Raw genomic sequence first — 27670 nt, forward strand, 5'->3', positions numbered from 1 at the left:
ATAGATAGATAGATAGATAGATAGATAGATTTTATTCATCGCTATTTTACTAATATTTATGTAAACTATATTACCCAAACCTTATGAATCTAGGTATATCTAATCTTTTATATATTTTTATTTAGCATTATTTTACTTTATTAATATTTAATTTTGTTCTCAAAAACACTTCAAAATCTAGGCAAACATACTGTACGGACAGGAATATTTTAGAGGCTAGGAATGTGATGAAATATGAAGGTCTGTCAGAAAGCCAAAAAGGAGAGAGCAGCTGGGAAGACAATGCATTGAAGGTGCAGCATATAAGCAATGCAGAAAAGAAGGACACAGACACAGACAGAGCAGGCAAACCTTTGCAGAAGAGTCTTTCGCATACCTCTCCTTTCAGCTCCGCTCCCTCGTTCAACCCCCTCCTCCCCCTTCAGCTGCTCCCCCTCCCTCCTTCCCTCTCCTTCCCTCCCCTCATGCGCTCCGGTGGATGGTGTACTTCTCTCTCTCCCTCTCATTCAGGCTGAGCCGTGGACACAAGCAGAAGCAGTCTGTGAGAGTGTGTGTGAGAGTGTGTGCGCGCGAAGCCAGAGCGGAGAGAGGGTCTGCCGGATCCCTTACTGAAACTCTACCTCTCCCACAAACACAGAATCCCACTCTTCGGTCCTCCCCACCGGTGTCCGAGAACGCATCCCAGAGGAGTACACCTTTACCCCCACAACCGGTGAAACGCCCCCCACATGGAGCCATGTGAACCCCCGTCTCCTGTCTCGCTTGGGATCTGATTTCGGATTGCCTCCTTGGGGAGAAGCTCCAGCCACTGGATCTTTTGAAGTAAGGAGGGACCCCGGAGATCTCGGCTATCCCAGAGGGAAGCACTTTGCTCTGGGCACTGTGGGCTACAAGCCCCCCTGGGCTGGAGGCCAGCGCTCCAGCACCATGGATTACCTAGTTGGGATTTTTCTGCTGTTGTGTGGGGTGGCTTTACCTGGAAGAGTTGCGCCCCAGCACACCAAAGAGAATGTGCCCAGACTCAAGCTCTCTTACAAGGGTAAGTTTTGCAACCAGACCCATCACTATTTCGTAATGCACACAAACCTTTTTTTATTCTTATTACCCATCTTATACCTAAGTGTACTCTCAAACATAATCTTTTTTTGTGTTTATATCATTATATATATTTGACTTTCTTCAGTCATGGCTGTTTAATTCCTGTCTAGTCTCTCTCACTCTTGCATAGGATTTATTCTCATTTTGCACTGACAGATTGTTTCCATGTGGTGTTTCTGCATGTATTGGCTCTTCTACATAATTCTTCCAGTGCACTGTCCTATAGCTCTAAACTCTGGTACCCTGTCTTATGGTTTGTGAACTCTGAATGAGGTATCGTGGGTAATGACTCTGCAATTGTGGCCAGCAATCTAATTTCTCTTTCCTCCTAATTGATTTTACAGAAATCCTTTAAAGTATAGTGGGTTCAGTACAAGTTAAACTCAGTCGACAGTGTGTAGATTAGCACTAAAACATTATTTTGAGTTTCCTTTGGGGAAGAAACAAAGAATAAAACAAGGTTAAAGTGAAGCACTTACAGTGTTAAGTGAATGGGGCCAATTTTTGGAGGATTTTAAAGCTTCTAATTTATATAATTATATATAAAAGCTCCTGTATTATTTGAACTGTAAAGCTGTCATTTTAGGATTTATTGCATTCTATCGTCATGGCAACAAAGTTGTAAAATTAGATGTAACTACACAGAAAAGACTACTAAGAGTTTTCACACTGAAAATCATGTTAACATGATTTGTATTGTTTATGTTATGTTTTGTGGCTATACTTTAAAGCTCATGGATTGGCCCCGTTTCTATTGTAAGTTGCTCATTGTAAACCCAGAATTTTGGCTTTTCAAAAGAAAAGGAGGAACAAGTGGAACATTATTTGGTGTTAATAAACACATGCCACAAATGTGTCACAAATGCATTGACTAGCTTTGTCACAATCTACACTCTTATATTGGCATGTGGACACATGCATACTCATACTCGCACACATTGTATATTTTAAAGCATGATTCTCTCTTACTGTACTGTGTGTTGCATTTGAAGGCTCTGGTGATGCTGGCCGCTATGCGTGAATGGTGGTAGCGGCAAGCATGTTATTCTCCGGGCTGTGCTATTTTATAGGAGACAGCGGAGAGATCCAGACTATAGCAGCCTCTTTGTAACCCTGAGCTTTCATCTCTCACGGAAATAAGCGGCAACATTTTTGCCATATTTTGGGCTGTTTCCCTTTTTAATGTAAGCTTAGCGGGCTTGCTGTGGTTCTTTGTTCAGGAACATGACCAAAAGTATACGCATCAGTGTGTGGCGGTGATCTCTCTCCTTCATTTGGTAAATATAGCCTTCTGTTCTGTCGGTGAATCTGTGCTTCTGGTGTGTTGATTGTAAGGTCTCTGTGTGTGTGGCATGGGTTTACCCCACCAGGGTCCGTTTAACGCCCTCTCATTTCTTTTATAGAGACAGAGAATGAAGGAGGAGTGAAAAAGACGATTTATTTTTTGCCTGAGAATGTGTTGTTAAGAAGGAGAGAGAGAGAGAGTATGCAGAATGGAGAGAGAGAGGATTTAAGAAACCAATTGTTGCTCTGAGCATCAGCATCTGCTGTTTAACTTTAAGAGGACTTAAATATAAAAAAGATGCAGGTCCACCTGTGATCAATCACTTGCCTCTCTGAGTTAATACTGTTGTGCTTGGATGGCCCAAAGCATTGTGGGAAAACAGTCTTGCATTGCGTCATTACAATGCTTTCCAAACTTATGCCACCTGTGCACTTTATGGCTATGTTTTCTCTGATTCATGTTAGAGTCTTTCGTATGTCGTAATGGATTTGGATTTAGTTTGATTGACAGATTAATAAATAAAAAAACAGAGGTGGCACTGCTAAGACATTGGCATACACAAAATAAATTCGGAATGTCAAATTGGTCCCCATTGGGTAAATGTTTTCTCTCTCTCTCTCTCTCTCTCTCTCTCTCTCTCTCTCTCTCTCTCTCTCTCTCTCTCTCTCTCTCTCTCTCTCTCTCTCTCTCAATCTTGAATCCTGTTATGCAAACCAGACGTTCGCAATGATTGTGAAAATGCTGTGTGACGATAGACGATGATTGAAGTTTAATGAACAGTTGTGGAACAGGATTTTGGACCACTGATATTTCTATATGAACAGGGCAGCTACTCAGAAATTCATGACTAAACATTGGACAAAATGTCCTGTCGCTTGTCGTTAGCTACGGACAAAAAGATAACTTTTATCACTTGTCAATTATTGCTTTATGCCTGGTTAGGAAAACAGTGTTAGGTATTTCATTCAGGTTAAGATGTCATTTGAGCTACGGATACTGTCTAAGCAACAAAAAGTATACATAAATAGTAAATACACAAAGCTATGACGAGTAGTATCATTCATTAGTCATCATTCCACCTCATGACAATTTCAAAATCTGGTGACTTGTCAATGAATAGTTTAAAATGTCTGTTTTGTGAGTTTTGAGTAAATAAATATTGAGTACAAATTAAAGTTTATATAATATGAAGATCAGTATCAGTAAAAAAACAAACATATAGTTGACTTATTCGCTCCGTATATTGTACAATAAGGCTACGTCTACATTAATCCGGATACATTTGAAAACGCCGTTTTCATTTTAAAATGCTCTCCGACCACACTAGCGTTATCAAGCATTTTCCAAACGTTTCTTGTCCACACTGAAACGTCGGATAACGCTAAATTCACCTTACTGTGCATCCTTTAAACCCAAGCGGCAACCTCCCGCAGTTTCTCTTGAAGCCAATACGGAAGTGACTTAAACTGCAATTCATCGACTGGCCACTAGGGAGCTACAGGCTCCAGAAGGGAGCAGAATCTCATTGAGCTCCGTGTTAAAATGCCCAACTTTACAGCAGAAAAACACATGTTTACAGCCTGGTACAAATTGTGGTTTTGGTCTATACGGCTAATTTTGCCCTTCATGACAACTGTGAGGGGGGTGAATTTTTTAATAACTCATTCGTTTACATTATATAAAGCTTTAAAGTCCTGCATAATTAAAGGCGTGGCCACTTTGAGTGACAGGTGGATAGCCATTTATCTGCTGTCTGTTAGTCATTGCGTCACCTCAGCTCCACCCACGTCCCGCCTCTTTGCCCATGTTCTGTTATCCAGGAGTGACGCGCGATGACGCGCTGACAAGATGGCAACGGCCAGCTCGACCCTACTTTGCGCTTCAAAACGGCTCTACAAAATCCTATGGGTGACATCACGGACACTACGTCCATATTTTTTTACAATCTATAGTTAAACCTCATAAAAGCTCACCGAGATGACAGATAGAACAAGACGTTATCATGTTATCACGCAATTCTTCTGGCAGGATTATTTCATTAAGCAAAATATCTCACCTTTCATTGATGCATCCAGGTCGCACTCACTCACCATTATATGTTTGGTCTAAAACACAACTGCTGTCATGTTTTGCCACAGGACAGCAATTGCGAGTAAATTTTGTGTCATCTTTGCAGGACTGTGATATGAAGAGTGCGCCAAGTAACATATTTTATACATAACAGGCACAATAGCGATATAAACATGAATATCTATTGGTACAATATGTGTCACATGACTAAACATGCGTCAAATACCTCCGTTTTCACAGTCCACACTACAACACGGAGACAGTGTTTAAAATGTATCCGCTTTGGAGAGCGTTTTCACAAAGCTTTGTTTTCGTTGACTTAAAACGCTGTCTCAGTGTGGATGGAAAGCCAAAACGGAGAGAAAAATATACGTTTTCAAACGAAAACGTATTAGTGTGGACATGGCCTAAGTTGTTTTGTTATTGGATAATTGTGAGTGAGACATTATGCGTGTGTGTGGCCCAGGTATACCCTACTTTATGAGAGCAAAATCTCCCCACAAAAATGGACATATACGAAATCTTTGTTCTTATGGGGACATTTTTGGTCTTGTAAATCATACTATGTGATGTTTTTTGACAATGAAAAAAAATTACGTCAATGGAAAGTCCCCATAAAACATGAACTGTGTTCATGTTTTTCTATTCTGGTGGGGACTTCAACCTGAATGCACACATGACTCATGGGGACTCATGTCACCGTGGGGACCTACATTGAGGTCCCCATGAGGAAACAAAAATCATACAGAATGAGTGTTTTTGAAAATGTAAAAATGCAGAAAGTTTTGTGTGATGGGTATATTTAGGGGTAGGGTTAGTGTAAGGGGACAGAATATACAGTTTGTACAGTATAAAAACCATTACGTCTATGTAGAGTCCCCACAAAATTAGTGAACCAGACAAGTTTGTGTGTGTGTCTGTGTTTGTGTGTGTGTGAGACAGAAAATGTGTCTGATGTGTTTTTGGCCAGCAAGATGTGTGAGAATGGAGGCAGGCTTAGATAATTAGACACCTGGCCATGGTGATAGAGGTGTGTGCGTGTGTGTGTGTGTGTGTGTGTGTGTGTGTGTGAGTAACGGAGAGACATAGTCCACAGGTGCTTGATGGCTCTTTTGATGCTCTGCAGTATGACAGATCGCTGTTCACACCCACACAGTGTCTGAGTGTTAAAACGAGAGAGAGGAAGAGAGGAAAGGATGGAGGAAGAGTGGCAAAGAGGGAGCGGGAAGGGAAGAGAGTGGCTGTTTTAATGAAGGCGGTGGGCAGACAGTAGTTGGCCAGGAGAGGATAGTCGTTAAGTGAAGTGTCATTCATTCTCACTCCCCCTGTGAATGCAGCATAGTAATTAAGCCAAATAAACGCGCAGACATGCTCTCCAGAGACGCACACTTGAGCGAGCGCCGAGAAAGGGGGACGGATATCGCTTTCTCACACACAGATTTATCATGAGTTGCACACAGAGTTTGCAATTCAGGGCCGCTTGCAGTCATGCCGCCTCCGGGGAGGCCAGTCGGACGATCACAGACGGAGAGATCCATCTCAGTTGTTAAATGATGGCCGTGTGATTGATTTTCCTCTTCGTTTCCCCTCCCTGTAATTATACCAGAGCTATGTCTTCACTCTATTCCCCTCGTATGTTTTAAACTAGCGTTGGTGAAAATTGCTCTTGTCATGGCTATCAGCGGCCGTTCATCTGTCAGTACTTGAGGAGGCTTGTGGGATAGGCCTTCACATGCTTGTCAGATGCTGTCGGGTTGCCTTTCGGATCTCAGACTTGTGGTTACGAGGTTGTGAATTCACACTATAGGATTAGTGGTGGGTTACAGGGCCCATGTGTGCCCAAAACCCTGCATAAATACCATCCGAGATGCCAGATTAGGGTGGAGGTGGTCGGTGCATATGAAGACACTGCCCCCTGCAGGTGGCAACGTGTGGGCTCTCGCCTCTGATAGGGGGGTCCCTTTATAAAAAAGGCCGTCCCGCCGTCACACGCTGATAAAATGGGGCATCAGGGACTTTAAAGTGCTTGTGAAACAACCTGATAATTACTCACTACCGCATAATTACCAGGCTTCCCATTTCATTACCCTGCCCCATGGCCTCCTGGGATTGATTGGGATGGGCGACACTGGGACGACGAGAGACTGCGAGTCGTCGGAATTCAGCCTAAATCTTCAGAAATAGACACTCCGCGCCCGACCGCACTGGACGCAGACTGGAGGCATCCTATAATAGCGGGCTGTTCGCTGGCTGCCGGGTGAAGTGCAAGCTGGCGTCGAGCCAGGATTTTGGGCTGGATGGGAATGATTATATGGAGAGGCTGGGAATGATGCTGGTTTGTCTTTCTCTCACGGCCTCATCTGCATCCATCTCTTGCCTGTCTCTTTTAGCCCTCTTCACCAGAAGTAAATTTCTCTCTCTTTCTCTCTTTCATTTTTACATGATGAAGCTACCTTTAAACTGTAGTATTAGGCTACTTAAGTTACAGCTAAACTATATAATATTTTAATAAAAATGATGTTATATTATTTATATATTTATAAATTGTATAACAATATTACTCCATCAATTAACTTTAAATAATATATTATATTACACGTATTACATTTATATTATACACATATTACACACACACACACACACACACAGTGTTGCAGTGTGAAACGTCCGAATTGATTCACTAAAATGAACTGGACTTCCCAAAGCTCAGTATAATAGAGAGACACATTATAAGAGAGAGGCACGTTTTAGCCAAACACATTTGATTATTACCTCAATTGTAAAAGTGAAGAAAAACAAAAAAACTGTGCTATGACCCGGTTTCACAGACAGGGTTTAGATTAAGCCAGGATTAGGCATTCGTTCAATTAGGACATTTAAGTAGCTTTTAGGAACATGCCTTAGAAAAAAACATTACTGATGTACATCTCGAGACAAAACAATGGCACTGACATATTTTAAGATATGCTAGTGCAAGTTGCTTTAAGTTAAAACAGCTCAAACATTCATTTTAGTCTGGGACTAGACTTAAGCCTTGATTGTGAAACCGGGCATATATAAATTTCGTTATGCTCCGCTGCTCGTTGTAAAAAGTAGCTTGTTACTGTTAAAAGTTGCTGCCTATCTATGATTGTGTTTTTCACTTATAGTTCATATCCTTCCTCTCATTCACTCTCTCGCTCTATTTTGCTCTTTCCTTCTGTCCAGACCGCTGTAAAGAACTCGAAGGTCACCTGAAGTCTTTCTGCTGAATGAATTATTTACTCTGTGTCAGTGAAAAGGCTTCATCCTTATTGACCTTTTTACATATCACATCCTGTTGTGTTCAGTCTTCTGTGGACCTTCTGTTGGCCATATTAGATGTTAGACTCCTTTAATGACTCTCAACACCCACTTGGCTGAGGGATTTGCACATTTAGTTTCCACTTCATAACACAGATTTATTAATAAGGAGTGTGTTTGATTATTCAGATGCAGTGTGTGTGTGTGTGTGTGTGTGTGTGTGTGTGTGTGTGTGTGTGTGTGTGTTTACACCTGTGTGTCATATGCTGTGTATTAGATTACTGACTAGATACTGAGTGTAGTGTGTTGGGAAGTAGTGCACCTGTTATTGAATTTCAATGGTGTCCTTTGACAAGCATTTCCAGACGAGTCAAATTTCGTATGACTTGAGTGATTGTATTAGTGTATTAGTGTGTGAATGCTTGTTTGCTTGTGCGCGAGTCTGTGCGTTTGCTTGTCAATGCTCCAGACTATATCTATATATATAAATAACATTTGTGAAAGAATGGGTCGCTCTCAGGAGCTCAGTGAATTCAAGCGTGGTAACATGATAGGTTTCAATTTGTGAAATTTCCTCACTACTAAATATTCCAACTTTCTGCAGTCAATAGCAACAGATATCCAAACTTTGTGTGGCCTTCAGATTACCTCGAGAACAGTGTGTAGAGAGATTCATGGAATGGGTTTCCATGGCCGAGCAGCTGCATTCAAGCCTTACATCAAGTGCAATGCAAAGCATTGGATGCAGTGGTGTAAAGCACGCCGCCACTGGACTCTAGAGCAGTGGAGACGTGTTCTCTAAAGTGACGAATCACGCTTCTCTGTCTGGCAATCTGATGGACGAGTCTGGGTTTGGTGGTTGCCAGGAGAACGGTACTTGCCAGACTGCATTGTGACAAGTGTAAACTTTGGTGGAGGGGGGATCATGGTGTGGAGTTTTTTTTTTCAGGTTGGGCTTGGCCCCTTAGTTCCACTGAAAGGAACTCTTAATGTTTCCGCATACCAAGACGTTTTGGACAATTTCATGCTCCCAACTTTGTGGGAACAGTTTAGGGATGGCCCCTTCATGTTCTAACATGACTGCACACCAGTGCACAAAGCAAGGTCCATAAAGACATGGATGAGCGAGTTTGGTGTGGAGGAACTTGACTGGCCTGCACAGAGTCCTGACCTCAACCCGATAGAACACCTTTGGGATGAATTAGAGCTGAGACTGCGAGCCAGGCCTTCTCGTCCAACATCAGTGCCTGACCTCACAAATGCGCTTGTAGAAGCATGGTCAAAAATTCCCATAAACACACTCCTAAACCTTGTGGAAAGCCTTCCCAGAAGAATTGAAGCTGTTATAGCTGCAAAGGATGTGCTAACTCCATATTAAACCCTACGGATTAAGAATGGGATGTCATTAAAGTTCATGTGCATGTAAAGGCAGACGTCCCAAAACTATTGGCAATATAGTGTATATACACTCCTACGATTTTTTTATGTCAATTTCCAGAATCAGTCGGTGGTAGTTTAGAAGAACTTTTAACTATTATATTTATTTTAACAGTCTATAAACTATAAACTTGTTCCAATTGATTGCTGTCAGAATAATTTGTGCCACATATTTACATGTTGTCTTATTAACAACCAGTCATAAATAGACGGATAGATCTCGCAAACCTAAAGTAAACAAACCTATCACAGAAAAGGTTTCCGGATCCTTTCCATAACCGAAAAATGACTTGTGGTTCAGTGAAGGAGTAAGTTGTGAACTCTAGCAACATCTCTGACTGAGTCTGATTCAAACCAACCTATGAGCGAGTTTGAAGCTGTTTTGTGAATCATTTTTTTAACTGACTCATTAAAAAGAATCAGTTCATAAGAGTCACTTGTTCGCAAATCGGACATCACGGCTCACGCTTTGTATATTCTAACAAGAAGTTATTAAACAAAACTGCATTTAGACAAAACACAAAGCTTGACACTATATTTTCCCACATTTTGTCGCAAATGTGTCCATTTTAGTCGCATATTTCTGTCAGTTTCTGTCGATATTCAGAATCAACCTACAAATGGAGTAAGAATTTTATAATGTAAAAAATTACATCACCTTTACGAAGACTAGAGGTAAATAAAAGATCCGTATGCGAGTTATCTTTCAGCGCTTTGCCTCATGCTTTCCCTCTTGTCAAACTCCTCTCTCGGCTATTTATTTCACTGTCACATTATCTTTGGCTGTCACTCTCACTCTGTGTACATGCGCTGTGTTTTGTATGTCATCTGGAGCTGTGGAGAGTGGATTGTGCTTTCTCTGCACGGTCTGTGGCCAGAGGCCAATTTCAAACAGACTCTGCGGTTCACCCGTCATGTCGCGAGCAGATTCAGGGGTAATTAAACGGTTCCACATACTCTCCCCTCTCTCTGTGGAACAGGGCAACACAGGAATCTCATGCGGTCGCGCTCAAATTCTGTGTTGCAGTCTACAATGGAGGAGATCAGCAAGGATGTTGGCTTTTTTGTGGCACACATTGACATTCTTTTAGACTTAGACTGAACAGAACAGAAGAAATCATGAACGTGCATAAATGTAACACCTCCGACAATGTGAAATATACATTTTTAGTGCTAAATGCTTATGTTTTTAAGCTCAAAATGAATTCCGTTTAATTAGACCACTTGTATTTTGGAAGAGCTTAATTTTTATAACCACAATATGGATAGTTTTAAAGGGATGGTTCACAGAAAAATGAAGATCATTAGTCATTATTTTCTCACCTTAATGTCGTTCCAGTCCTGTATGATTATTTTGTTTTCTTTTGTGGAAGATAAAAAGAGAGATTTTGAATAGAATATGTTTTTTTTATTATTAAATTAATATAAATGAAAGCTTTCAATCTTTAAAAATAGCACCATAAAAGTGTTCTAAAAGTCATGACACTTTATTCCAAGTCTGTGTGAACTTTATGAAGTCGTACAAAACTTTGTGTAATGTGAATAAAATATGTGAATAAAAGCCTAAATTCAATCTATTCGTCAAATAAAGCGATCAAGTCTCTTCAGAAAATTTGGACTAAACCGCTCAATTCATATAGATTAGCTTTATGATCTCTTTATTAACTTTTTGAACCGTCAAAGTGTCGGGAAATTCCCAAAATGGAGGGAAAGAAAGCTCTCAAATTTCATTTTGAAAAGATCTTTATTTGTGTTCCGAAGAAAAACGAAATTCTTACGGGTTTGGAACAACATGAGCGCGAGTAATTAATGATATAATTTTCATTTTTGGGTGAACTAACCCTTTAAATCAGGGAGTGAATGAATCAGACTGGTTTTGTGAATCTGATAAATGAATGAATTGGAAAGAATGTACATTAAACTCTCATGAACACGCTAAGGATAGTGTGTCAAGATTTTTTAGTGAATAAAGTAAATACATTTCGGGCTGTGCCTCATGCAAAAGTAACTTATGACTTCATAAGCCTTCAGAATTTCATGTAGGAGTCGCCTGCTTTTTGTCTTCTTCGAGATTTACAATCCCAGTCCTCATTCACAAAGAAAAGAGTCGCCAAGAAATTCTTTAAAAATTCACATGGTTTTGGAAGGACATGATGGTGAGTAAATAATGACACCGTTTTCATTTTTGGGTAAGTTATTCCTTTAAGCTAAACAAATCCATCTTTATAATTGCCACGTGTGGCAGACATCCGTCTTTTCCTCACCGTTTGGCTTTGTTCATGGAAATTCGAGGCAGTTGTCTGTGACATAAATCATCAGTTCGTACAGAGGCGTCTTTTATTAAAACTAATGTGCATAAAGAGATTCGACACAGCGATTATGTTTCCTGTTGGTGTCACAGGAATCAAATATTGGCCCGCGGGTGTCGGTTTGCTCTCGGCAGCCCTTCACTAGCTGTCAATCGAGCAGACTGAGCTCTCACAGGCCAAGATCCAGCATGCTTACCGAGGCAACTTACCAAAACCTGCAACCGGTTGCATGCGAGAGCAAGTTAAAATGAAGCGAAACTACAGGCGTATTCATATCCCAGAGCTTAAAGCAATATGCGAAACGGCGTGTTAAGCAAATCTCTGTTTCTAAAATCTAGGTTCTTTCAAGCACAAAACCGACAAGACCGAACCACACACTTAGCCCATTGAGAGAACAGAGAGAAAGGAGAACTTTTGCCAAAACCGTGTCAAGATCAACGACGTGTGTTTTGAAGCACGCCATTGTTCTGGCTTAAATAAACAGGTAGCGCCCAAAACCATCTGCAGCACTCTTTCACTTTTTATTCCTTCTTTCCTCACTTCCCTCGCTCTCCTGGGGCGGCTGGTAGCCTGAGGCAGAGCTAAAGCACAGTGGCAGCAGCATGCACACACACACATTTTCTCATCCCTCAAATACAGTACACACACCTAGACTCACAGATGCAGAGATGCATAACTATACACCCTCACCAAAGTCCAAAACTGCTTTGAAGCCTTTAGACTTTGTGTATTATTTGTTTTCCTACTCGTTTTTGCCTCCTTAACCAACACAGGTTGGTTCTCTCTTAAGTCATATGTGTAATGTTGGACATGCTTGTCTTGAATATAAACTGACCTCACTAATCTATCAGTTGAACATTTAGGTGACACATCCCTAAATATATATATATTTAGGCATATTTAGGCGATCAGGCATAACATTATGATGACCAGGTGATGACAGGTGAAGTGAATATCACTGATTATCTCTTCATCATGGCACCTGTTAGTGGGTGGGATATATTAGGCAGCAAGTGAACATTTTGTTCTGAAAGTTGATGTATTAGAAGCAGAAATAAATTGGCAAACGTAAGGATTTGAGCGAGTTTGACAAGGGCCAAATTGTGACGGCTAGATGACTGGGTCAGAGCATCTCCAAAACTGCAGCTCTTGTGGGGTGTTCCTGGTCTGCAGTGGTCAGTATCTATCAAACGTGGTCCAAGGAAGGAACAGTGGTGAACCGGCGACAGGGTCATGGGCGGCCAAGGCTCATTGATGCACGTGGGGAGCGAAGGTTGGCCAAATTCCCCAGATCTCAATCCAATCAAGCTGTTTTGGCAGCAAAAGGGGAACCAACACAATATTATGGTCATAATGTTATGCCTGATCGGTGTATGTATATGTATATTTAACTAGTTTGCTTGGAATAATATTGTATATTATTGTCAGCATAGCATGTATTACATTTAAGTTTAAAGTTGTAAGTTTTACTTTGTATTGCTATTTGTATCTCTTTTTTTTTTAGTTTCTTTTGTTACATCTTAAATCTCTTGGAAACAACTGAAAATGTTGCAGTGTATAAATAAATTGTATGACAGACTTTGCTATAATATATAAAGTGTTGACAGCTCACTTCTCAGTCTGCCAGTCTGCAGGACAGAGAGAGACTGAGAGAAAGGGAGAAACTTTTGTTAAGCTTCATTCTCCTTTAAAACTCACACTTCATTTACTTTAAGCTTCTATCCAAGTTGATGTATCCCCAGATAAAGTGTGTGTGTGTGTGTGTGTGTGTGTGTGTGTGTGTGTGTGTGTGTGTGTGTGTGTGTGTGTGTGTGTGTGTGTGTGTGTGTGTGTGTGTGTGTGTGTGTGTGTGTGTGTGTGTGTGTGTGTGTGTGTGTGTGTGTGTGTGTGTGTGTGTGTGTGTGTGTGTGTGTGTGTGTGTGTGTGTGTGTGTGTGTGTGTGTGTGTGTGTGTGTGTGTGTGTGTGTGTGTGTGTTTTCACGGATCATCTGATGACTACCTTTTGTGATGGTCTTGCCAAGGCAGCATTTTAGAAAGAAAAAAAAAAGCCTTGTCTTCAGAGTTCATGCACCAGTCCCTCACTTTGAGCTGGGGAATAGTGAAACTGCCAGACGTGGCCGTCAGATCTTGAGCCAGAATGGCAGGAGAGTGAAGCTTTGGAGAACTTTACCTAACGAGAGTAATAGAGAGACTGGCAGAGAGAAAGAAGCTATACGAATATCTGGCACATGTAGAGATGCAAAGACTAGATGAGTTAATATAATGAGCCTGGGGAGAGCAAAAAGAAAGATGAGATGAAGTCTCTTTCCAGGATGTTCTCTCAGGCCTTCAGTGTGGCTTTCTTTTATTTCCTGAATATGCGCTTATTTCTTATTGGATGTTTTAACCACTAGCGTCAACAGGCGGAATTGAATAATTCATTTAAAAAGTTCTTTCTCAAACACTCACCCAATTGACATTGGTTAAAAAAGACAATCTGATTTAAAATTATTATTTAAAGTTGTCTTTGCATTTTGCTATGATGAAGGAGAAAGCGTTCTAACCCTTTGGGGGTAAAAAAAAAAGTTATTGATTACACATTACTGCTTCTGAAGATCAATTTAAGCATGAGCATGGAATGGAAATTCACCCTATTTTCTAAATGCATGTTATTGATCTTATTGTGAATGATTCATCCATGCATACATTTATTTTGCATTGCGACTTTGAGGTTTTCTGGGTTCTGCACCAGTGTAGATGGTTTTCTTAATAGGCATTGCTTTGTATCTTTCTGACCTATGAAGAATGCTAGGTATTAATTATTAAACAGCTCTCTGGGATACTTGATTCTAATTGGTCAGTTGCAGCATTCTGCTTTTAAATGTTTTTGTATGCAGTTTTGCAACCTACTAGAGATCGTTGACCCAGAGAATTGATTTCTTACATAGCTGTGCTATAGTTTCATATCTCTTGTATCACTCCGTTGTCTTCATCTCCATTTATTTATTTATTTTTTGGCAAGTGCACTACCTTTCAGATGTTTGGGGTTGGTAAATCTATGGCTGCATTTATTTGATAAAAATACTGTGAAACAGTAATATTGTGAATATATATTATTACAGTTTAAAATAGGCGCTTTCTATTTTAATATATTTAAAAATGCAATTTATTCTTGTCATGGCAAAGCGGAATTTTCAGCATCATTACTCATATGATCCTTCAGAAATCATTCAAATATGCTGATTTGGTGCTTAAGAAACATTTATTTTACAGTATCATACAGTTGTGCAGCTTAATATTTTTGTGGAAACAGTGATGCGTGTTTTCAGGAAACAATGAAAAAGTCTTTATTGTCATTCTTGTAGCCTGACATGGTCATACTCAGATTCTAGTCAGAATATGCTGCATTGGGCTGTGATTATGGGGCGTGTTTCAATCGAACCAGGAAAGAAAATGCATCTGCACTCAATTGCATAGACCTACAACCAATCAGAGCAACGGAGTAAGTGACGTATGTTGAGAAACGTACAGTTGTCAACAGAACTTAACTGCACGAAGATGAGTGTAAATGTTTGCTGGTGTTGTAAAAAGAATTTAAGGATACACGGAGTACTTACCAACACGATCATCATTTTTGAGAGAAATAGTAAAGGTGAATGCATTTACGCCGTTTAGTAAACAAATTCAACCCAAGCGCTCTTTAGTGACGTGGATGATTATGTTACTGTTGATCATCTGTCCATCATCAAAGCCCGCCCTGACAATTTGATTGGTCCGAACAGCTCTGGTTCGAGCATAGTTGCTCCACAACGGAACAAGTCCAGACCGAACTTCCCGACCTCAAATGTTGTGGGCAGGGCTAAGATTGGCTGGCGTCCAGGCTAGCATTCTTGCCTTATACGAGTATTAATTTCTTTCAAAATAATAAATGACTGACCCCAAACTTTTGAATGGTGTTATATGTGAACCCATATGAAATCTATCTGCATAAATGCAATCATCCATACTTATATTTAGTACAGCATCTTTTTGTTTTGCTTGTGTGATGTTGCGTAAAGGAATAGTTCACCCAAAAATAAAAATTCTGTCATCATTTACTCACCCTCAAGTTGTTCCAAACCTTTTTGAGTTTCTTTATTCTGTTGAACACAGAAGATATATATTTTTTTTAAATGTTGGTAATCAAACATTTGACATTGTCATTGACTTCCATAGGAAATAAATGGAAGTCAACGGCTACTGTGAACTATGCTTTTAAATCCCTTCGGGGTGAAAGAAGACCCCTCTGTATGTTTCCCTTACATGAAAGAGAACATGCTCAATATTCTGACTCAGCCGGAGTTTGTCAGACAGGCCTTGACGTATATGGATATTACTTGTGATTGGTTAATGAAACTCTCGTGTTATAAGCAGAGAATGAATTCAGAAGGAACGGACGGACCGAACTGTGCCCGTTCTGCATTCGGCCCTGCGGGAATGCTGTTCTACATTTGATATGCAGTGCTATTGACACAGGCAAAGGAAGGATGGTCTGTTTCTCCTTAACGCTTTTCCTTGCTCGCTCTCCTCCTCTCCCACCACCACACAGATGTCCAGAATCTTAGCGGGGAGAAACGCAGATGGCTACTATAGGAGCGGATTGATCTGGGCTCTGGAGAGGGGCTGCAGTCTTTGCATGTCACTGTTGATTATGATTCGTGTGCTTGTTGCAGAAACGTTGCAGAGATGTTGACCTCACCCTCTCCCATGAGCAGATGTTCTGGCCGGTGGCTCCTGCGAGCTCTTTTCCAAGTCATTTCTCACTTTCACCTCTTTCTTATCATTCTCACTTCATCTCCTCTTCACTTGGATTGTTTCTTGCCTTCTGCCTTCCCTTACTTTTATCCGACCTTGTTTCTTTGCTCACTGGGAGAGTGACAAATTTGGCAGACTTTGTGTCTCAGGTCATTATATTTTCACAGTGTCTGGTCTAGTGCTGTTGAACAGATAGTTTCTTTGGCTGTATCTGCTATAACAACAGCAGTTTTACTTGATTAGTTATTCCTCTGACCCGACTTACCAAGTTTCCAAATAAAGCAGTACTAATTTGCTTGTGCAATCTAACAAACTGCGTGTGGTCGTTTGTGAGTGTATTGTGGGTGATTTACTCAGAATTATAGTTAGAATAAGCCAGACACCCATATTTAAAGAAGGCTTTTAGTGCTAGTGCTGAAAGACGTAATTCTCAGCAAACTACAGTATGTTAGTCGATCAGATTCTTGTACTATTCTTGTACTACACACAAATGTTAAATCAGGTCGTCTGGCTTCATATAGACTGTGAAATGTAGATAAAGTGCCAAATGCAATAAGAACTATAAAATATATTGTATGTACCAATATGTTTAACTCTTTGCCCGTAATTGACGGAAAATTTCACTGTTATATGGTAGGGGGGCGCTATTACACATCTTCTGAAAGAGTACTGAATCTCCTGATCAAAACATATGTAAAGAAGATGCAGAAACATGCTATATCATATGTAATCATACACTGTAAAAAAAATTCAGGTCTCCAATTGAAAATTTTCTAGTGACCGATCACATCTAAATTTTTCAGTTGGCCAAATAGAATTTCTGTGAATTGATGCAATTTAATTCAGAAATTCAATTTGGCCAACTGAAAATTTTAGATATGATCGGTCACTAGAAATTTTCAATTGGAGACCTGATTTTTTTTTACAGTGTATGCATATGTAAAATAACGTGATCATTAAACAGCATATAAATCAAAACTGCCTAATTCTACTGAATGAAATGTCAACCCAGGACGAGCTATAGGACTGTGCAAGCTTTGGGGTGTTGATGGACTCGATCTAGTCCATCTGTGTTTTGACCATCATTCTGAATCTGATCCAAAAACATGATTTTCTCAGCTTTTTGCTCAAAATGTTGCTTTTTGTTGATTAAAAAAAATGCATTAAGCTAGAATAATTTTTTGTTTTTGTTTTTAAAAGCAGAGGCTCTGTTCTTTCTTTTGATATATTGCATGTTCAGATATCCATTCAACAAAACATTCTGTGGGCCATGAAAATGTTGTGAAAATGATCAAAAATGCTGGCGGTGGCTGAGTTGAGAGCTGTTCTGCAACCACCTTAAAACCAGCGCACACACAAAAGTGTGGGTTATCCAGCCGTGTCTTAACCTCATATAAATTATTACGTGGCTCAGCCAGTCATACACCTGATTAGATCCTTGTGATTGAATCATGCAGTGTTTTCCTCAGCAACTTTCGTGCTATGGTTGAAAAGATACAGTTGTGGTCCACTAACCATAGAGGTGATTTTAAAGAAATTGTAACTAAACACATGACTAGTGTTGTTTCCCAAAGATGCAGAAAGTGCCACAAATTGCTTTTAACTCTTTCCCGGCCAGCGTTTAAAAAAGAAAAAGAAAAAAAGTTGCCAGCCACAGCCAGCTTTTTTGACCATTTTCACAAAAACATTCATGACCCCCAGAATATTTTGTTGTATAGATATCTGAACATGCAATATATCAAAAGAAAGAACAAATCCTCTGATTTTAAACAAAAAAACCCAGTTTTATTCTAGCTTCATGCATTCTTTTTTATCAACACTTGAATGTGGGTAAGTTTAATAATAAAAAAAAAAAACATTTTGAGCAAAAAATAAAAAACGTTTTTGTCAAAGACTACTTCTGGATCAGATTCAGAACAATGGTCAAAACATAGATGGAGTAGATCGAGTCCATCAACACCCCCAAAGTTTGCACAGTCCTATAGCCCGTCCTGGGTCGACATTTCTGTCATTAATGTTGATGATCACGTTATTTTACATATGCATATGATTACATATGATATCGCTTGTTTCTGAATCTTCTTCACATGTGTTTTAATCAGGAGATTCAGTACTCTTTCAGAATATGTGTAATAGCGCCCCCCACACACACACACACACACCGTATTAAAGTGAAAAAATTCCATCAATGGCAGGGAAAGAGTTAAACATATCTGAATATACAATATATTTTATAGTCCTAACTCTTTTAGGAGATGCATAATAGCGCCTCCCTAACATATAACAGTGAAAACGTTGAAAGACGGAAAAGAGTTAATACAGGTGTACATTTTTGAACCTACTTGTTGAACTTTCTGCTAAAATGACACAAGCTGTTCACTGAAGGAAATATGAATGTAGCCAATTTTTTTCGTTCTAGGCTTATGTTTGCCTTCTTTTTCCTGTTCTCTCTTTCAGAAATGCTGGAATCCAGTAATCTAGTGACTTTCACTGGATTGGCAAACAGTTCAGGTTACGACACATTCTTGATGGATGAGGAGAGAGGGAGATTACTGGTTGGAGCGGAGGATCATGTCTTCTCTTTTGACCTGGTCAACATCAACAGAGACGTCAAACAGGTGACACACAACACTAGGTCACCTTGAAGTCGATGTGAATGAATGTTATGTTCCTGGACTTATTGTGAACGGTTCATCGGTGCATGTTATTTCCACGCAAACAGTTTGTCTTCATAATCAAATGAATCAATCAAAATCTTCCTCAAACCACTTTCCTTTTCTGCTGTCACTTAGGCCGCATGGGCTGTTATAAATAAATATTGATCTGAATGTAGCCATTTTTTAAAGCAAACCTCCAAACAAATCCCGCCCTACGTTTGTTCTAGTTGAATGTCCTGCTTCACATTTTAGCAGTAAAAACTTGGGAATGATAATTCATGCCGTTTCCCTCTGTCTACATTTAGCAAGAAAGATTGGTGAGGGATTTTATGGAGTGTGTCAGCGAAATCCAGGGTCATCAGAGACGTCCATCTCGCTCATATTAGCTGCACAACCCAGATCTGAGTTGATGTTCTCCTTCTTTCCATCTGCCCATTTGATCTCAGCCTCCCTCTGTTTTTCATTCCCAGATCATATCTGCAGCGTAATGCTTCTCTCTCTCTCTCAATCGCTCTTTGTTTCTCGCTCTGGATTGCATTACTTTGATTTCCTCTTTCTTTCTCGCGCTTTTATTCTTTCTTTTTCCTGGAGGCTGCAGACCATAGGCTTTATATTCAGTCGTCGTATATTCAGGGTTAAAGCTGGCTTTTATTGAACACTCACACAAAAACATGCGTACTTCAGCAATGCCATCGTTTAAAGATAAGAACTTGGAAAATTATCGTAATTAACCAAATTACTTTCGCAGACAGAATACCTTAGCAGATATCTGAGGAAGATAAGGGAGGATAAAAAACTTTTTGTGCAGGCCTATGTATGTGTGAATGTGCGATTGTCCTCGTTGCTCGCAGGATAAGACGAATGGTCGTTTTTATGCTCTGTCTTCATCGTCGTCACAGATGGAGGTGGCAGAAGGACGGCAGGCAGCAGTCGTTGATTATTTTACAGCCAGGTTTCATGCCGAGCGCCTTAGTCAGTAATTTGCAGTTCATTGTGTTCGCTCCGCACACATTCTCACACCTTCTCTCTTTCACTGTTTTATAGATCGCCTGGCCTGCCACACCTTCCAAAAGAGATGAATGCAAGTGGGCTGGAAAAGACCTCGGGGTGAGTGTGGGGCGACAACTTCCTTTTACCTCAAAACTACATTGAACCACAATGAACGTTTGGGTATATTTAGGATGTCATTCACTTCAAAAAATACACTACCATTCAAAAGTTTGGAGTCAGGAAGATGTTTAGATGTTTAGATGAAAAAAATGTTATTTCAAATCAATTCTGCTATTCGATTTATAAATGAATCCAAAATAAAAGTATCACAAAATGAATGTTTTCAGCATTGAAAATAATAGGAAATGTTTTTTGAGCAACTAAGAGTAATGATGCTGAAAATATAAGGAATAAATTACATTTTAAAATATATTACCTCTTTCCCTGCCAGTGTTTCTAGCCACCACCAGCATTTTTTATATTGATTTTGTTTGATGAATATCAGAACACGTTTTATTCTACTTTCTTGCATTCTTTTTTTTATCAACACTTGAATGTGGGTAAGTTTCATAGAAAAAGCAACATTTTGAACACATTTTTTTCAAAGACTATAATGTGCATAAGCAATGCTTTTATCGCTTGTTTCTGCTCCTTTTTTATCTGTGTTTTGATCTGGAGTTTCTCTACTCTTTTAGGTGTTGCGTAATAGCCTACCGTATAACAGTGAAAACACGGAAAGCCGTAAAATTCCGTCTATGACAGGGAAGCATTGTATTATAAATAGTGGAAAATTCCATCAATAGCAGGAAAAGAGTAAAAAAAAAGTATTGTAATAATATATTGTAATATTATTGTTTTTACAGTATTTTTATGAAATAAATTATTTTTCAAAAACATTTAAAATCTTACCGACCCCATACTTTTGAACAGTAGTATATAAATAAATATTCATTCTGTTCTGTTCTGTTAATAGAAAAATATTCTGCAAATAATTTTTGTCAAAATCTGAAGACAAAATGGATGAAAAATTTGCAGATTTTATCTAGGCATATAGTTACAACCAACACACTGGTTTGGACAATCATTGTCAAGAACTTTTTTTAATGTCCAAAGCACCATGAACATGAAAAATGTTTCATGATAAGAAAAGTGTGCACTGAAGAACCTTTAGTGTATGTGTGCCTCATGACCTGCATTACTCAGGCCGGGTGTTGCGTGTGCGCTTTGGCTTGATTGATCACGGTTGCTGTTAGCAATGGAGTTTTGCTTTTGCACTCGCTCTTTTGTTCCTCTTGAGAGTTTATATTCAGTGTTTGGCTCCAGCAACCCTTGGCCTTTCTATACAACAGAAATGGTTTATTTATCAACCCGGCTCTCGCTCTCCCTCTGTACGTGTGTGTGTTGTATCTGATGGTAATTTCACGGCTGGGTTCCCGCTGAGATGGGGGGCAGAAGGGGAGCGGGATTATTACCGATAACTCACCAGACCTACTTCTGAAACATAAACCCTTAAATAAAGTCACCTGATATTGCAATGAGGTGCAGGAATCACATGTTTACCACATGCATCCTGCATGCATTTTTGCACTGGCTGTGAGGGGTTTATTCGGCGTTACATACACACACATTTACCAGTTCAGAATAATGGCGTTTGCGTGCTGTGAAAATGTTTGTTCTGGATACAGAGTTTTTGAAAGCTTGATTAGGGTATTACCAGTACATTTCCCTCTCTGCAAACATAAAGCTCTTCATTCTCACATTTGGCTTGGCCAGACGAGGCAAAAACAAGCCCAGAACGACAGCTGGTACAACTGCCTCGCTGCTCGATCTAAACTCTTGGTGTGTTTCATGTGAGATGAGGGTTAAACATCTCAGCAGCACATTTCATTAATGTTCATTCAGGTCTCAATACTATACATTCAAATACATAATTTACTAAGAATTAGTGGGGTTGTGTTGTGTTTGATGTGATCAGATATCTAGAGGTGAGATTCATGCCATGAATACTTATGTCAGTGATGCTGTACAAAAAGTTTAGTGTGAATTTACAGTGTATTCCTGGCTACTAGTTGCTGTACTTTCATAGTAATTTCACAGTAGTTGCTCTAGTAATTATTATAATTAAATGACAACTGATATACAGTATGAGCATTTTGCTGTAGAATCACAATGATTAGCTACAGTAGGTTAAGTCAGTCTCTTTTGTATATTCATTGGAATAGTTTCCCAGCACTATAGTACTGTTGCGCTAAGCACTTCCCCAGCATGCACAGATAAATAAATCATAAATAACTAAATATTTTTTGTTTGTTTATTTAATTGAAAAAATGCTGGTTTATTTTGATGTTGCCTTCCCTTTTTTGTCATTTTTAAGTTACTTGTTTTGTAATATTGTTAATATTTACATGTATATTACTGTAATAGTTTTTTGTGTACATTTGTTGTGTAATTAGGGGCCAAGCACCGAAAGTGCGAAGGCACCTATTGTAATCATTGGCATTCTTCTTATTATTATTCTTTTTCCGTTTCTTCTTCTTCCACTCTGGAAGCCTATGGCAGCCCATACAACCACTTACGGGAAACACTCAAAAAAAAAAAGGTTCATTATGGCACCAAAAATGGTTCTTGGCTCGTAATCATAGGGGAACCTTTTTTAGTGCTATATAGCACCAATCTTGGTGCTTCAGTGGTTCTTCAGCTGTTCTTCAGAGGTGCTATATAGCACCTTAGTCAAAGAACCGGTGAAGAACCTCTGAAGAACCGCTGAAGAACCACTAAAGCACCAAAATTGGTGCTAAATAGCACTAAAAAAGGTTCCCCTACGATTACGAGCCAAGACCATTTTTGGTGCCATATAGAACCTTTTTTTTTTTTTTAGAGTGAAGTACTGAAATTTGGCACAAAGGTAGAGGTCTGTCTGAACTGTCACCATTGCAAATTTGGAGTTTATGCTGATAACTTTTGAACCATAAGGGTATATTTTCCGTCAAGGGAAATTTTCCACCATTTTGAATTTTCAGAAACCTTGTTTCTCGTACACCATTTATCCGATTTTCACTAAAATCGAATTGTATCATCTCCAGACTGTGCCGTCAAAAAGTTATGAAATTCAAGTCGATTCATCAAACTGTTCTGGGATAACATACAAATGAATTTGACGAAGTGCCCGCCGAAATGAATGTGAGGCCATAATAATTTTGGGCGTTTGCCATTTTTAATTTTGTCGTAAAATGCTATATTTTGCGAACGCATTGGTGTATCGTTATGAAACTCTGTATGTGTCTTCGGCACCATGCCCTGACAGTACAAAAAAAATTGGCAAATGAGACCTTGTGGTCAAAAGTTATAATGATATTTCCAAAAATGCTAATAAGTTTTGATTAAATTAATCTATTATAATGAAATGAAACTCCTCCTACACCGTTTGTCCGATTTTCACTAAAATCAAATCGTATCATCTCCAGACTGTGCTGACAAAAAAAAAAAAAGGATTTCGTGTCGATAAACAAAACCGTTTTCAAACAAATTTGAGACATGATGCCAAAATGACTCTGCAATGCTTTGGCATATTGACACCAAACTTCTTTGCATAACAGCGCCACCTATTGATCGAAAGTGATAAACCATTATTTCACATTACTAGTGATCGTATTTGATTTTTCAGATATTTCGCCTAAAATCATCTTAATCATTTAATTGCTCATTTTTGCAATTGTCAGATGCTCCCACCCATGCAGTCATGGGCTATCATGACTGCATTATGATTGGCCCCTTAATGGCTGCTTGGAGCTGTATATCTTGATATCTTGAAATTTGCTTTGCCATTTACCGATCTGTATTGTTTGGAACTTATGCATTTTGTAGTCTAAGTTCTTACTTTTAAATTAATACATTCTATATATTTATTCAGAATTCATTATAAAATGTCACAGCCAAATCACTATAATCATGTTACAATGGAGCAAAACATGGCTATTTTTAATAATCATCTTTTCTGTTATAAAGAAAATAAAATAGCTTGCACTGATGTTACAATAAAGTTCTGAATATGTGATTGTACTATAAAAAACAACAACTAATAAATCATGTTGAATCCTGGTAATATTTCATTATGCCAGATTCACATGGGTGAATCTTATCTGTACTTTTTAAAAACTGTGCATTAGTTTTGACATTGACAAGCTCTATACCGTTATTATCTTTTCATGACTTCACTCATGTGTGAATGAAATTAGTCACTGCCGTGTTGTTAGTATTGTACATAATTACAGATGTGTCTAAATCATAATCTCCAACACTCTTCTCTTATCTGAAAGGGTATCATATATCTCTCACTCTTATGAAGGAACACTCGCTTCTCTGCGTCGCAGCTTTGGCCGCTTCTTTATGGACCTTGAAGGTAAAACGGCAGGGTTATATGTGTCTAATTACACAGTAGTTACACTGTAATTACAGTACACCACCCAGTTATTACAACTTGAGGTTTGTATACATAGTAAACTGCAAAGAGTGCCAGATCAGCCACCTCTGTCTCACGTGAATGCTGCACTTGGCTCTATCGGAGCAGGCGAGGGCCTTAAAAACAATAACGGCCATGGGAAATTTCAAACATTCCGCCCGGTGCAGGAAGAGATTAATTTTATAGCGCACGTGGAATGATTATGTTAGGAATATACACATTTCCTTTAGCTCGGAAAAGCATTACACTGACACACTAAAGTGCCTTTGTGTGGGTTGACGGAGATGGGTCACACATATGTGTGAGGGAGTGATCTGATTAGCTGCTGTCTGGAAGTTGCAGCCAGGTGAGCTAGGTCTTTGGTTTTATAAGAGAACCGAATGTGTGGCCACAAAATCTGCTGATGCTGAGTGCTATACAAGCATTTATTATGTGCTTTGAATAGCCTGTACAAACTGAACTGAACTGAACTGGATGTAATCGAGGGAAACAGGCCTGCATTTATCTATTCTTCTGTTATGCTTTCATCACACACACACACACACACACGCATACAGTGAATAAGAGTGTCTATGTCTTTTTGTGGTGAAAACACACACAGAGAGATGGCAACACCCTTTCCTGTGCTCTTAAATGACAACTCGCATTCAAACGGCACACATCGGCCCGAGACCATCAGTGTTTACACAGATGGACCTGCTTTATTTTCTCAATAGCTGTGGAAAGGTGTGCGTGTGCGCATAGGTGTGTGTTTGTGCGTGCAGTGTGTTTATAATGTGTCGGTTTATTATTGTTAAACCTAGCCCTCGCATATTTTGCAATTGAAAGGGAGTTCAAGAGCATTCATTCACATGAAACAATTCACTCATCGGCTTTCGCCAACTCACTCAGACGGTCCAAAGACATGTGCTATACATTTCCCTTTCATCAAAACCAGGCACACACTAACACTTTCAGCGCTAATGAGAGTTGGCTGACAGGATATTGAGATGGATAAAACAGGTGGGATTGTCATCAGTCAACCGGCAGGAACTCGAAGGCATTTTAATGACACTAAAAGCTTAAATATTAGGCTTACAGAGAATTTAAATCGCTCATTTGTCTATTTATTACAGATCTCGTGTCAATTTGGATGTATTCTCAAAATGTACTTGCAGTATAATCTTTCATCATGAATTATAAATGTAACAACTGGATTACAGGAGGTTAACAGAGCAAGAGAGTCTGAAAACAAGAAATTATTATAATTGCAAAGTGTTCACATTTTACAAGAAAATTTGAGGGGTTCTTGTATATGTTGTATATCATATAGTATCTTTAGCAAAACAAATGTCTGTTTGGTATCAGTTCATATTTCAATAGGCATGTTTCATATTATCTGGTTTGTTAACAGATGTTTTATGTTATGCCTTTTTCAGAAAGAATGCTCAAACTTTGTGCGTGTGCTGCAGTCGTATAACCAGACGCATATTTACATATGTGGCACCGGAGCCTTCCATCCTATCTGTTCTTACCTGGAGATGGGGAAACGATCCGAGGTATGCAGACACAATCTCTTCATCAATAATTGGACAGATTTATTTTCTTTAATTCAATCTCAGCAAAGTAACGGCATTAAAACATACTCATGTGCTCATGCGCATCTCAGAGGCACATTCGCAACTGTTTCAAGGCATGAAAAGGGAATTGAGGGTTTAACCTGTTAACAATTTCAGCCCAGTGAAGTAGAAAATGAGAGCGTCACAAAGCAGCGAGTGTGTTATTTAGAAGTGCCTCAACTGAGGGAAATGAGATGGCTTTTACATGGTGGAGAAATGTCAGTGAATTTCACGATTTGATCCATGCAAATGAATCATGGCCTGTGAGTGGTGTAAGTTAACAGAACATAAATTGAGTGCTGTTAAGTTTAGAGAGATCCAAATCTACAGTAGTTAAAGGATTTTGTGCTTTTCTTCAAAAACAGTGTAACTTTTTTTTAATATTGAGAGACTTGTGTTTCATGAACAAGATCCTAATGGTACTTTTTGACATTCACCTCTCCATTACCTCATCCTATTACTATTCATGCCTTGCTGTGGTTGGTTAATTCATTATCCCTTTCCTCAGGACAACATATTCAGACTGGATGCCAGCTACTTTGAGAATGGACGTGGGAAAAGTCCCTATGATCCAAAGATGCAGTCCTCATCAATCTTGATTGGTGAGCCAGTCAGAGATGTTGTTGTTTTGGCATTTCATTGTTAGAATCAGCATTATCTGTGGTCTGATTGGAGATGTTACGCTCGATCTATTTGTCAGATGGAGAACTGTATTCTGGAACATCAGCAGACTTCATGGGACGAGACTTTGCCATTTTCCGAACACTTGGGGCACATCATCCGATCAGAACTGAGCAGCATGATTCCAGATGGCTGAATGGTAAATATTCTGACAAAAACAGTTTTGTGATAGATACAGTTACTGTGATATGAATCAAGTGGCTTTTTTATGAATAAATCACTGCATACATTTAATTAACTTGTTCAGAAATACTGATTCATTCAGGAGCGAATCAAGTGACTGTCTTTGAGTGAGTCAGTGAATCATTCATTCAACTGATTTGTTCAGAAATACTGATTCCTTCAGGAACAAATCAAAGGACATCATTTGAGTGAGTCACTGAATCACTTATTCAACTAATTGTTCAAAAATGCTTATGCATTCAGGAACGAATTAAGTAACTGTCTTTGAGTGAGTCACTGAATCACTCATTCAACTAATTTGTTCAAAAATGCTTATGCTTTCAGGAACGAATCAAGTGACTGTCTTTGAGTGAGTCACTGAATCATCCATTCAACTGATTTGTTCAGAGATATTGATTCATTCAGGAACAAATCAAGTGACTGTCTTTGAGTGAGTCAGTAAATCATTAATTCAACTGATTTGTTCAGAAATACTGATTCTTTCATGAACAAATCAAGTGACTGTCACTGTCTTTGAGTGAGTCAGTGAATCATTCATTCAACTGATTTCTTCAGAAATATTGATTCATTCAAGAACGAATCAAGTGACTGTATTTGAGTGAGTCACTGAATCACTCATTCAACTGATTTGTTCAGAAATACTGATTCCTTCAGGAACAAATCAAAGGACATCATTTGAGTGAGTCACTGAATCACTTATTCAACTAATTGTTCAAAAATGCTTATGCATTCAGGAACGAATTAAGTAACTGTCTTTGAGTGAGTCACTGAATCACTCATTCAACTAATTTGTTCAAAAATGCTTATGCTTTCAGGAACGAATCAAGTGACTGTCTTTGAGTGAGTCA

The 27670-nt window shown here is 39.1% G+C and overlaps 1 protein-coding gene across 1 annotated transcript in view; it reads left to right on the forward strand.

Annotated features, from left to right (window-relative positions):
- The first annotated feature begins 328 nt into the window (after nt 1–328).
- sema3aa (sema domain, immunoglobulin domain (Ig), short basic domain, secreted, (semaphorin) 3Aa) overlaps nt 329–27670 on the forward strand; it is a 44474-nt gene continuing 17132 nt past the window's right edge. The window contains exons 1-6 of the mRNA XM_079817898.1: nt 329–1039; nt 18712–18872; nt 19956–20018; nt 25779–25898; nt 26467–26560; nt 26659–26778. Of these exons, the coding sequence (XP_079674024.1) occupies nt 928–1039; nt 18712–18872; nt 19956–20018; nt 25779–25898; nt 26467–26560; nt 26659–26778 (670 nt within the window). The 5' untranslated portion in view covers nt 329–927. The remainder of the gene's footprint in view (nt 1040–18711; nt 18873–19955; nt 20019–25778; nt 25899–26466; nt 26561–26658; nt 26779–27670) is intronic.

The sequence above is a fragment of the Gobio gobio genome, assembly GCF_949357685.1.
Source record: "Gobio gobio genome assembly, chromosome: 5".
In the NCBI taxonomy this organism is placed as follows: Eukaryota; Metazoa; Chordata; class Actinopteri; order Cypriniformes; family Gobionidae; genus Gobio; species Gobio gobio.